This window comes from Triticum urartu, unplaced genomic scaffold (assembly GCF_003073215.2).
Source record: "Triticum urartu cultivar G1812 unplaced genomic scaffold, Tu2.1 TuUngrouped_contig_10380, whole genome shotgun sequence".
Lineage (NCBI taxonomy): Eukaryota > Viridiplantae > Streptophyta > Magnoliopsida > Poales > Poaceae > Triticum > Triticum urartu.
The window spans coordinates 16,846-29,990 of NW_024111241.1; the positions used below are offsets into that span (position 1 = coordinate 16,846).

The 13,145-nt window shown below is 42.8% G+C and overlaps 1 protein-coding gene across 9 annotated transcripts; it reads right to left on the reverse strand.

Annotated features, from left to right (window-relative positions):
• Positions 1-1,782: 1,782 nt before the first annotated feature.
• Positions 1,783-10,486, reverse strand: LOC125526524 (protein FAR1-RELATED SEQUENCE 5-like). Of its 9 annotated transcripts, XM_048691199.1 has the most exons (11): positions 10,153-10,486; positions 9,907-10,017; positions 9,301-9,562; positions 8,495-9,185; positions 7,939-8,396; positions 7,525-7,812; positions 6,241-7,406; positions 5,968-6,076; positions 5,383-5,510; positions 2,167-5,298; positions 1,783-2,092 (listed from the first exon to the last, which is right to left on the reverse strand). In XM_048691199.1, exons 4-6 carry the CDS (start codon positions 9,087-9,089, stop codon positions 7,726-7,728), a joined length of 1,140 nt encoding a protein of 379 aa, XP_048547156.1. In that variant the 5' UTR covers positions 9,090-9,185; positions 9,301-9,562; positions 9,907-10,017; positions 10,153-10,486; the 3' UTR covers positions 1,783-2,092; positions 2,167-5,298; positions 5,383-5,510; positions 5,968-6,076; positions 6,241-7,406; positions 7,525-7,725. The 9 variants fall into 9 exon arrangements, with proteins under 9 accessions (XP_048547156.1, XP_048547161.1, XP_048547155.1 ...); XM_048691204.1 differs by lacking the exon at positions 5,383-5,510 and having other exon boundaries at positions 2,167-2,275; XM_048691198.1 differs by having other exon boundaries at positions 2,167-5,510.
• Positions 10,487-13,145: the final 2,659 nt, after the last annotated feature.

The following is a 13,145-nucleotide window of genomic DNA, read 5'->3' on the forward strand; positions in this document are numbered from 1 at the left end:
GCTGGCTGCACCTTAGGATTCTTCCTGAGGAGAGTGCGCTAGAGGATGGCCATGGTCACATCGCGAAGATGTCCGGCCAGCACTTCGGGCTCGCACTTGGCATACCACACGCCGGTCGCCCTGTCGCCGCCCCAGGCAATCTTGGGCAGCCTGTGCCCCCAGGACGCGGACGGCTCGGCACCGACATCACCACCAAGCAAGCCAAGCGTGTCGTGGAGAGCATGGCCGGCAACACGATGAACATGTCCCAGGCCCTCGACTTCAGTCGCTACTTTGCCGCTTACAGTCTTGGCACGGTGATCGTGCCCTGTGAGGTGCTTCCCTGGCAAGCTCTCGACGCCCTCGCGGACCCCTCCGAGATATGGTCCTACAACTGGGGCCAGTTCGCGGTGGATCATATATTACACGAGGCGCCGAAGGTCGCGCAAGGTCTAGAGATGGCGGACACCAGATTCAAGATTCCAGCGTGCTGGATCTTTCAGCAGGTAATTGTTCCGAACCTTTTGCCTCATGACTTCTGTTGCAGTCTCTCTCTACCCTTGCAGCTAAACCGTGCTCCCATTACGTAAATGTTTCAGGTATTCTATATGGACCGGATCCGTATCGCGGAGGACGGCATCGACATGGACGTCACCCCACGCATGCTTGCATACCCGCAGCCGGTGCTCACACGCATGATAAGTAAGACAAAAATAAATTTAGACAGCGGATGCACCTCGTCGAGGCGCAGCATCCAGTTCAATGCTAACGATATTCTTGGCATGTACGGTCGTAGGGAGGTATGATCTATCCGAAAAAATTATCCCATTGACAGTTTCTTTGCATGTCTACTATCTCCACATGTTGTTTACATTTACTGACCTCTGAACTTGAAATGATGCTAGTTCGTTCGTTTCGGTATGGAAGATGTCAACATGTGTCGTGCAATAGTGGTGGCTCAACCCAATGAAAGCCACAACGCCAACTCGAATGACCCATGCATGGATGGCGAGGAGTCCTACCATGATGACTCCGATGACAACTTGTCGGACGCATCGTCCCCTCATGTTAACAAGGTATGATTCTAGTTAATGTCTTTAATGCTCCTAGCCAGCTTATACTTTCTGATTTGATAATGTGTTGACACGGTTTGACAATTTTTTGTAATTATTTTTCAGGGTCTGTCTCGCGAGATAGCTTATCATGTTAGGAAAGCTACAGAGAAGTACCTGCGTGACAATGCAGGCATCATACTACGCACGGACGGCATGACGTCGCAAACTGAACAATGCCATGATCGTTCTGCAGGTATATTCTTTGCTCATATTGCCGATTCTGTGCATGCGAGTATTCGTGTGATCATCTGTTACATTCCTATTTTTGCAAATAGAACGTATTTTTGAAACCTGATTGGATGTCATAAGATAGGAGGCAGCTAAAGTTAATTGTTATGCTTTCATTGGACGATTTTTGTTATGTTGCAAGAACAACATAATTATACTTGAATGGATCTGATACGATAGTACATCGATCTACACAAAATCTGTGTAGCTAAACTTTTTAATGCTTGTATATACAGTAATGATAGCTTGACACGGCCTTTTTGATCTCCATATAGTATGCGTTCATTGGATGTTGATTATCAATAATTTCATAATTTTTTGTTGTATTTTGGTATCATGTTGGTTCAAGAAGATGTGAAACCGTCACTTATAATTGATGCATTCACATGCTTCAGGTTACATTAACGTCTTTTGTAACATGTGTCCGAATTTTCTGAATTTATGTTCAGTTGCAGCAAAAAGGAGATCAAAACATGTTGACACTGATGGAATAGGATCAGCAGCCAAGAGAAGGGTTGCTGACGTTCACAAGCACGACGACGCACTACATCAACAGTCTGGTTAGTCAAGAGTCGATTATATAGAGCACAATTATGATACCTATCCATTATACCTAACATTATGGTCATACATAAATCATGTACAAAATGCTCTAGATTTAGAAAGTTGACATTTGTCTATCTGATCAGGAGGTGACATAGGAATCCATGGGCCCTTTGAATCCATGAAGTTGAGGCTCATTCCAAAGTCTTCAGGAATTCCACATGTGCCTGTCATAGGTTTGTAACCATACAAATGACATACACAATATTTTTCATAAAAATTATGACATTTACATTCTTACCTGAATAACCATCTTTCGATGGCATTTATAGGACCATTGGCCATGCAAGACCTCACAGATGTTATGGCACGCACTGCACCGGTCTCACCAACATATACACCCAACAACCCTGCATACATGATTGAGGAAGATGTTGTTGTTACAACAGGTACGAATATTACTATGTGTTTGCTCGCAAATAAAGACAGTTTTCCAAATAGGAGAATATTGTTTAACAATAAATCGACCCTTTTTCCATGTGTTTCATCTGCAGACATTGCACAACAAACTGTTGATATGCACATCCCATCAACACAGGAAAACATTGATGAATACCAGCATCAGGCCATTAAGGAAAACCCACCTACTGGTAACTAGTTGTTCTGCCGCATCTTTATTCAGGAACATACTCTTTGCTAACCTCTGTTTTATGTGGGCAGAAAACACAGAGCCCGCAGCAACGGTTCAACAAATTGGATATGTACCATTGTGTCCAGCAGAGTTTTGAGAACCGGAGGTTCCAGATTCCAAAGACGGTATGGATGGATATGTCACACATGTCTATGCTCTCATATAATCAATTAGGATTATTTTGCATTCCACCATTGCATCGTTAAAAAACTATTGTCGTATTTACAACTCGCTGAAGTGTTAATTAAAATTCTAATCGTGTTCTAGAACCACAAGATGGCCAGTCTCACGAAGACACGGTGATTGGTGCAAACAATGACCAAATTAGCATTGATACGGAGCCACTAGACACAATTGTTGGCCCATTGATCACTGCTCCTAGTGGTAGCACTGAAGATGTATTTGCCTCGCAGCAAGGTATCATCCACTGTGCTATTGTTACAAAAAACTTTGTCGTTTTTGTTGCTTCGTTGATGATTTTAACTGAAATTCTAACTATGTTCCAGACACACAAGACGGACAGTCTCACGAAGACAGGTGATGGGTGAAAGCAATGGCAAAATTAGTGATACAGACCCACTAGACTCAAATGTTGGACCATTGAGCAACACTCCTGGTGGTAGCACTAAAGATGTAATTGCCTTGCAGCAAGGTATCGTTACTAATCCTATTGCCATGCTTTTAAACGCATCTTGAAATTGCATGAGAGAGGCTAACAATGCTCCTGAAACGCACATGTGGTTGTTTTCAGAGGATCTGGCTACTGACGACCGTACTACAAAGGATGTAATCACACCTAGTGCTAAGGTTGACGATGCCATCGTGACAAGTGACAGAACCGACAAAAAGGTGGGAACAGAGCTACCAGGATCAACGGTTGCACCATTAACTAATACTGTTGATGGGACCACCGAAGATGTAATTGCCTCGCAGCGAGGTATCATCATTAAATCCAATTACCATCCTTTAAGAACACATTTTCAATTTTCTAACTAATGATATCAAAATTATCAGGGGCAGCGGGTTCAGGTGCTATAGTCGTGCATCATCAAATGCCTGTAGATACCAATTTCACAAGTGCAGACGAGCATCAAGGTTAACAATTTCCAATCACTAAGACGTATACATGGCATCAAAGATAAAAAACAAAGCACAATACTATGTGACTGATTATGTGTGATAATTAGTGGCAGGTGATTCAGGAAACCAAACAAACGAGGCAGCAGAAGTTGAACCAGAACACAATAATGAGGGAGGTAATAACATAGATGATGATAGCGGCATGCACTCTTACAACTCTGAAGATCAGATGAACATTATGGAAGCTGCGATGGGCGATGAAGGAATTCCAGGTATATACGAATCGTATGAACTATACTATCTCTTTGCGCGATCAGACTTGATGCTTAACTGCTGCCTCTATAAAGATGAAGATGACCAAGGGGATGATCTTGCACGAGTCCAGCAGCCTGTGCAAGAAAGGGGGTTTCTATCAGGAGATATTCGTGACAATTTCTATGAGCAGCTGGACAAACGTCTTCTCTATCGCTTGTCCTCTCCACCCCTACTTGCCCAGCTGGGGGACAAGACGAAAATAAAATCATTTGAAATATGGATGCATGAGTTTGCAAATGAGGAACATTTAGAAAGGTCAGCTCTAACGAATGAGTGCATAAACTATCTAGGCTGGATTTGGCCAGTTAGCACTTGCACAGATAAAACGGAAACTTGCGTACTGACTATTTGATTTTTCATTTGCACATGTGTTTCAGGCCCTGGATTATGATTGGACAGCCAGCCTGCATCGTAGTGAAAGGAGAAGAGTTGGCTGAAGAGATGTTGGGGCACATGGGGCTCCGTAAAGATACTGCAACTACAATCTCTGTCCTCTTCAACGAAGTTGAACACAAAGTCAACAGAGGTGTTTTTGCCCATCTCACTAGGTGGCCGAAGAGATATTTCCTCCCGCCAACATGGACGGTATGGTCACGGTCAAAACAACAGAATATATTCATGATAACCAATATGCATATTGATTACCTTTTTGCATCCTGATGTCAGACAAAAAATTGCCCTTTCTTGACAGTCACATGGTTATTTTCTTCAGGACTACTGCTTGCCAGACAACAGCGCCCCACCCAGTCCTCAGGTTCTTTGGATGTTCACTTTAGGAAGATCGAGCCAAGACCCTAAGGATTGTTTAGAGGTATACTACGAGCATCTCGTTGTTCCTATGTTCTATGCATGCTTTGGCATCAGATTGCATTACACAAGCTACAATACTAAAATTAAATCCTCTGGTTTGTAGTTTGTAGCAACATTCAAGTTGCACGACTCATGGGTGACATACATATTTGACACAATCGACACGAGGGTGGGGGTCGTTGACCCTACTGTTGATGATGATGACACTGACCTAATCAGCGTCAGGCATAGCGAGCTTGCTTCCACGCTGGTATACAAGCTGCATTACTGTCTCCAATACTGTGTCGGTAGTCCTTCATGGATACCAGGCCAGCATTGGAAAATTAGGCATATGAAGCACGGGTGTGTCGATATTGACAGGTATAAATGGCGGATGCAAATCGTAAATACATTGCATCATTGAGGTTACTACCTTAGGTTTAAAAATTACTACTCACATATTGCCATGACATGATTCGTGTGCAGTCCTGGTGACGGTTTGAGGGCTGCTTTTGCTGCTTGGCACTACACTGGGCATACCATGATGTACATGAGGCCCTGGGTAAGCACCAATTTTTTTCATTCAAGACATATGTGTGCTGCTATCATGTCCATAATGCTAACAATACAAACGTAACTTACTTTTTATAAAAACTTTGTGCAGCGTCTTTGGAAGTTCATCCGCAGCCTGGGATATCAACTGATAAACATGGATAGCAACACACTGCGCTCAACCGTTGCTGATATGGTGCCAGAAGATCTTTAGAGCCCTGTGAGAAGTACTCAGGAGTGCCACAAAGACATGGTGCAGAAGCATCAGTGTCGACTCTTATTTATCACTAGTTTAATCTGCGTTACGAATCATTTTGGGTTTCCACAACTCTCTTGTGAGCCTTTTATTTTGGGTGTGATGGCGACAAACTATATTTATGCTTGATCAAGAGATATGATGTTTTAAGAAGTGCTTTAATTTCGGGGAATGAATGGCTTGTAATAGTCTGCATGGAGATAATGTCTTTTGGTGTCAAAGCACTATGTAATGAACAAGAATTCCCTCTCGTTGCAAATATGGTTATTTTTTTATCAATCATGTAGTGTTGCAAAAATGTTTATATTTTTATCAATCATGTAGTGATGCATCCGTATTGAATATGACTGCAACTTCACATAAGTATTATCACCACAATAAGTATGACGTCGGTTTTAACGTTTAGTCAGGATACATACCTTAATTCTGAAGATGCGGGTAGTTATAATATGGTTGAACAATAATTCCAATGTCATCATAAAAAAGGAAAAGATTCATCTCCATATGAAATACACCTTCTATTATATTCTGCAGTGAATTGAAGTAATCCAATAAATATATAAAGACCTTTTATACTACATCCGTCTACAAACACAACACTGCTCAAAAATAGTTCGTCAGATGTACCATTCCTAATAAGGAAAATTGTGAACTGGGGTAATCTAACGGACTGGGAAAAGCAAGCGCATTACCTTTTTTGGATATGTCCCCGTGCGTGAAATTTAGACTGACCAATATGGACAAAGCCTTTCCAGCAGTATACATCCGCATGGCTGCAATCACAAAGCACAAACCTCTCAGGTACATAGCTTACAATAAAGGAATCTTAATAAGACATAGTCATCTGAATCGATTTGCAAGCAACATACAGTATGGATCATGAGCATATGTTACATAATAAACGTCTATATGTAGTCAGATACACATGCTGACAAGAATGGAGTGTTGCTTATAAACTGGAGAGAACATCTTATATAGAATATGTGGCCACAACAACTCATATGGCGGCACACATAATAAAGACGATTTTCAGAACTTTAAGACTCTGCATCATATCACATAGATTCAAAATACATAGACTAAACATGCGGGGCACAAGCTTTATGGTCTGCTGGTGAATACTACAAAGCATACAAGTTTGGCATGCACCACAACTTGTAATATGTGGCGATCGTCTTGCCAAAACCTTAGTACATCATTTTTACAACAAAATATAGACAACCGTCTTAGCAGGCCCACTTGATAAATACATCCCAGTACGGTCAGATTAAAACCCCCGGGCCTTGCAGGTTGTCTTGTTATGCCCAGTCACCTTACAGACGCTGCAAGTAATAACTTTGCGACAAGGTTCCCTGCCACCAACAGATCCAAGGCCATCTAATGGGATATCACCCTCGGTGTAAAGGCAGTTTACAGGCTTGGTCTTCTGCATGAATTTTTTGACGTAATCCATCCTGGATTTTGGACGTACGGTAGGAGGTCTTCCTTTTGACTTCACCTTCTTTGGCGGACGGAGGTCCTCGTAACATGTTATGCTGAAACCTTTCATTCCCGTGTCCTCATCATTGTGTGCCTGGTCTAGTTTCTCCAACTCTAGTTCCTTGAGAATCCTTCCTTCATTCTTCAGACCACGGAACATATGCAGTGTTTTATCAAACAAATTCATAACCACAGATCTGTCATTCAGCAACTCAGTGGCCGCAATGTACAAAAAAATTCGCCTCTGAGAGTATTCATCTTATGTTGGCCGAATAGGAACCAATGGCAGGTGCTCAGGGTACGCTTCTTTAGCCCACTTGGTCCATCTCTTCATTATGTTCTTGGTAGGAATCTTGAGGATATCATTCCTAAGAAGAACCTGTAAGATTAGTCAGAATCGTTATTAGAATCGAAGTCACATGATATTTTCACTTCATTTCTACATCGTTCAGTACTTTTATATATGATGTATATTCTAACAAAAGTGGAAACATCACCTTTATTGAGTGACAACATAGCATCCCCACGTGATCAAACATGCCACAATCACACGTGACAAGCTGTCCTTCATCTTTTATACATACCTCAAATGCCCTGGTTTCGAAATCTGGCATGGTATCGTAACGAGCCTTTGTAACATGAAAAACATTGTCCCGAGGTAGCCCAGAAACTATGAGCGATGACGCAAGATATAGCTCCTATTCAAAACGTTGATAGACAGCATTTGTGTAAATTTGTGACGCATCTGCTTCAATTGGATTGCCTCCTTTTATCACACGACGTTTCTGCATAAAGCAAGATCAGGCAGTGAACACAAACGTCATGGTTGGAATTCACTATCCGAAAGGAGCATGATAAGAGTAATAGAAATAATAATAGAAACATGGACTTAAAGCATATTGTTGAATTACCATCTTGGTGACAAAATCTTCTTTACCCTCGTCGGTTATGCGTGAACGTAGGAGGTTGTTGTACTGCTTCACAAATAGATGCATGGGGGATGACCTGGGAATATACTTCTTGAGCATATGATTTGCACTTTCACTTCTCTGTGTACTGGTCATGCCCGCACAAAATACTCCAGTAAAATATGGTTTTGCCCATTTTTCTCGGTTGGCATACATATTCCCAAGATAGGTGTTGGTCGACATATTGTGTTTATCAATAAGCATTTCCCACTTCTTCTCAAACTCCGTGACATCCATTACATCATTTATCAGAGAGTGGAACTCATGCTTGGAAGTGCTGTTCTTGCTGTACACGAAACCAAGCTTTTCCTTCGCACACTTGACGATGTGCCATTTGCACCAACGATGCCTTGTGTGTGGTAACACATTTTTGATAGCAGCCTCCATAGCTTTGCACTGATCTGAAAAAACAAAAAGGATGTGATGTCATGCACGTATCAAAAAAAAATCAGAAGCATGAGAATTTTTGCATGAGCAATGTTCACCAAAAAATGCATACCCGTCAACATGGTTTGTGGATGCTTGCCATTCATGGTTTCCACGAACGTTTTGAAAGCCCACTCAAAATCAACAATTGTCTCTTGACGCAGCAACACACCACCAAATATTGTAGACTGGAAGTGGTTGTTCACACCAACAAATAGGCCAAAAGGCATGTTATATAGATTTGTCCGGTAGGTTGTGTCAAAAGTCACCACATCGCCAAAGTGGGCATAATCTTCCCTGTTCTTACTAGTGCACCAAAGTATGCTTTTCACGCTTCCTTCTTTGTCGACATTTATCGACACCACCAAGTTTCCATCAGCGGCCCTCATATCCTGGAGAAGGCGTATCGTATCAGAAATGTCCTTCTTTGCTGATTCCTGAGACATCCTAGAGCACAAATACTTCAAAGTCTCCTTGCGATAAGGCGCAACACCAGGCTCACTATTGACCCCACATAATATATTGTAAATCTTCCCAAGGCTGACATTATTTTCCGTAAGGTTACGGATGAATGCCTTGGTCATGGGGTCAATGAAATTGTGTGACTTCCATTGCCTTTTCTCAACACACTTTTCAGATAAAGGGTGGTTATGATCGTTGACGAACATACTGACGTACCACCCATGGTCGTCTGTTCGAAGCAGTCAGATCATTGCTTTGCAATCTGTCTTGGTGGTGGCGGAATTCTCCTTGTCGCTCTTGCCCTGCGTTGAAGAATCAGTTAGAGTTTCAGTACATATTGGACGAGTTTCATAAATGTTGTAAACAAGCATGAACGAATAAAATAATTCAGTCACGTCTGAATAATTTTTGACTTACATAACACTGGCACACAAGCTCGTGCATTGATCTGTACCCTTTTCCATTAAGCCGTGTCTTGGCATGTTTGATACCAAATCCACACTCCCATGAAAAAAGGTTGTACAACTCATATGCTTCTTGACACGAGTCAAAAGTAGTGCCTTCAACTGGAGCAAATATTTCAGGTCGTGCTCTGTCCTTTGCGTTCATCAGACATTTGTCAATAGCGCTCATATGGCTGGGGCAAAGTCTACAATCTGGACCATCAACCGCCCTCTTCCTGGAGCATGGGAAGATGACATTATTAGCATACGAAGACATTTGCTTGTTAGATTGTATCCTACAAACTGCTGTACAGCAAATCGGCAATGGAAAGGCTTCTAAGTAAAACTTGTTAGGAACCTACAATTAATTCTGATACATAGCGAGCACAGACCAGTATCACAAAGGTACAGAACCTGCTTTTACATCTATACAATTTGACCAAATCATTACCATATATAAGCAGAAAATTTGTTTTGCTCACAATAACATGAACGTTTGGTGCACATCCATATCTGCCTCAAATAATACTAATAACACGCTAAATGGCTGGTTATTGACTGGAATATCACCACATAATACCTTCGTTTCCATCCAGTTGTGTCAACAGATGGATCTTGACATATATAACCACCAGACAAATCTTTCCAGATCAACGGATTCGGATTCAGATGGCGATCGGCGACTTCATTACTGGAAAAACAAAACGCAATAAGTTTTTTAGGATAGCACAACACCAGATCTGATACAAGTTGTAGGAGGAGATAACACTGATCGAGAAACAGAGTTTGGGGAAAACGAATTTGGGAAGATTGGGGTGGAACGAACCTGAGATTTCCGGACGAGATGCACACTGCCGACAGCGCCGATGAGCCCTCAAGACCGACCACCGCCCCCTTCTCAGCAACTCCTGCGCCCCGGACGCCTTGCTCCGCGCCCGCCTCCTTTTCTGCACCTCCGCATCTGAATCCCTCCTACGCCCCGGCGGTGGTGATTTCCCGCAAGTTATTGTAACTACTAGGAGGATCGTCTAGGTCCAAAACCATGCCTGGTGTGTCCTCGTTCATGGCGGAGGGGGAAGAGGCAGGGAAGAGGAGAGCTGTGGAAGAGGAAAGCACGAGAACAGAGGCGTCGGTCGGGGGAATAAAGATGTGAGCGGGCCAGATGTAGCGGTCGTGTCGTGTACAGTGGCCTAATAAGGCTCGCCCATCATTAAAAAAATCGTAGACCTCGCGCCAGAAGATTAAGTCGCACCAGAAGATTAAGGTATAAGCGCCTGTCCCCATCTGCTGTGTGCACACATCTCGATGAAACATGGGCAAGATTGGAAGGCTGAGATAGAGGGTACCACATAGCCCCAGCTAGGAAAAACCGCTCTCGCAATCAAAACACACTTCAAACTATGTATAGGATGCAAACGCTTTAGAGGCAAAAAGGAGGTGTGCATATACTGTAAAACTAATATCTAAAAGATATATTTGCCAACAGGTTGCAAACAATGCTAAAACATTTTCAATCATAATATTACAGAACATAAGAAATTATCAAGTACTACATAGGAAATAGAATACTGGTTTCAGACAGATATGAATAAGTACATGTAAATATAGTCTGGAGGAACTCAATGCAAGTTTAATACATGCCAAGAATACGTATATTTCATCTGCACAGAGCCTAAGAAAAAGTAATCAGTTTTTGCCACTTACTTCATGTCATAAATCTCTAAGTAATTAATCTTATCTCCCAATACAAGTATATTATCTAAAGTCATCTGAAGACCAGGCCATGCTTATTCATACGCCATGGCTTGTTCATCTGGCATGTTTTCCCATAACCATCAGCATTAGCTACTACTCCCAGACATTTTAGACCTAAAATGTGGAATTGGTAGCAATTATCATGAACTCTCGCAAACTTCTGTATTGATATGAATTAGTAAGTGTAATCATAGTTTGGAGAAACTCAATGCTAGTGACCTAATGAATGTAGGGATATGTATATTTCATCTTCACAAAGTCTAAGAAAAAGTACTACTGATTTTACCTTTACATCATATGTTAAATCTTTATTAATCTAATCATACACCTCCCAGTACAATGTATTATTTAAAGTCATCTAAATACCAGACCAAGTAGTGTTCATGGAGGTATAGGCATCAAGAATACAAACCTCCCTGTCGATTGTTTGTCAGTTATCTCTAATGAGGCTGAAGATGATGTTGCGACTGTGATCCAACGAGTTGCGTGCGGCGATGATATCAAACACATCAAGCAGCCAGTTCAATCCCTGTTTGATAGCTGCAACTCTGACCGAAAGGACCTGCAGAGTTCGCATGGGGTAGACTGCACCAGGTGGAGGCTTCTCGTCCGTGTAATGCACAGATTGATGTCAATCAATCAAGGCGCCTTTGGATGGGGCGCCCCTCGCTGCGTCCCCGGGCGCCGGATGCCGGCAGACATCGCCGGGTGCGTTGGGTACCTCGCCGATGCTTGCGAAAGCTCTTGGCGCTTCTTCGGGTGTTGCAGCCCGGCTGTGCGTTGGGGATGGGGCTGGAGGCCTTACCCCAAACGGGGCCACTCGGGAGGAGATCATCGCTTTTGGAGGGATTCCGGATCCTGCATCTGAGGGGCGACGGATGAGCTGCCGCCTCCAGGATCAGCCGGATGTTGATGACATGCAGCTGAGGTGCGCCATGCGGGCGGCCAAGCCTCATGGCATTGAGATCACTACTGGTATGTGGGTCAACACTTCCAATTCAATTCTGCATTTTACTAATGATGACATTATTCATAATGCAAATCAATTAGGAGTTTTCACTAGGTAGTAATGATAGTGAAATCTCTAAATCCGTTAATGATATCCTGGATCTTGAAGCGGAAGGTGCTTTAGAACCGATTCGAAACTTAGCAGCGGTCAAACCTATGAACGATTCCGACATAGATGCGTTGGGAGTCCGGATGCTTGATAATTTTTGTGCGGATCTTGTCCCAACCCTTCCTGAGACAGAGGAGGATGATGGTTCTATATCCCTAAGGGACTTTACCCCTATCGAGGCTCAAGCAGTTAGGTCCACGGAGCCCGGTTGTGAGGACCGGGTGGAGGATCAAAACAAGCCTAAACGCAAATGGAAGCGGAGGATTTATCTAGCTTCAGCGGTGCGCAGAAGTGCTAGGAACCGTACTACTAAAAAAATTCATGATGAAATATGAGAGGAATCTTTTGGCATAGTAGAGGTCTGACAGACTTGGCTAAAAGAAGGTTTCTAGCGGATGCTTCTATAGAACATAGGTTGGATTTTATCGCCCTCTCTGAAACTAGAATTGACAATTTCTCTCCAGAGTTTCTAAGTACTTTTTAGGGAGGTATCGATTTTGATTGGCACTGCCTACCGCCAAGAGAAAGATCGGGTGAGATCTTACTTGGGGTTAGATGTGAGTCCTTGGAAGTTCGAAGTGTGGTGATGGGAGATTTCGCCATTAAATTTCGGGTTAGATCGAAGGCCGATGGGTTTAATTGGGTACTGGTGGCGGTATATGGCGCCGCGTAGCCAGAACTCAAACCAGATTTTTTGGTGGATCTTGTCTGTATTTGCGGCTCTGAGCAGTTTCCAATCTTGGTTGGGGGTGACTTTAATATCATTAGAAGAAGAGAGGAAAAGAACAATGATAATTTTGACGGCAGGTGGTCGTTTATGTTTAATACCATTATTGAAAGCTTGGATCTGAGAGAGATAGAGCTTTCGGGTAGAAAATTCACTTGGGCTAATACTTTGCCAAACCTGACGTTTGAGAAGCTGGATCGAGTCCTCGCGAGCGTCGAAT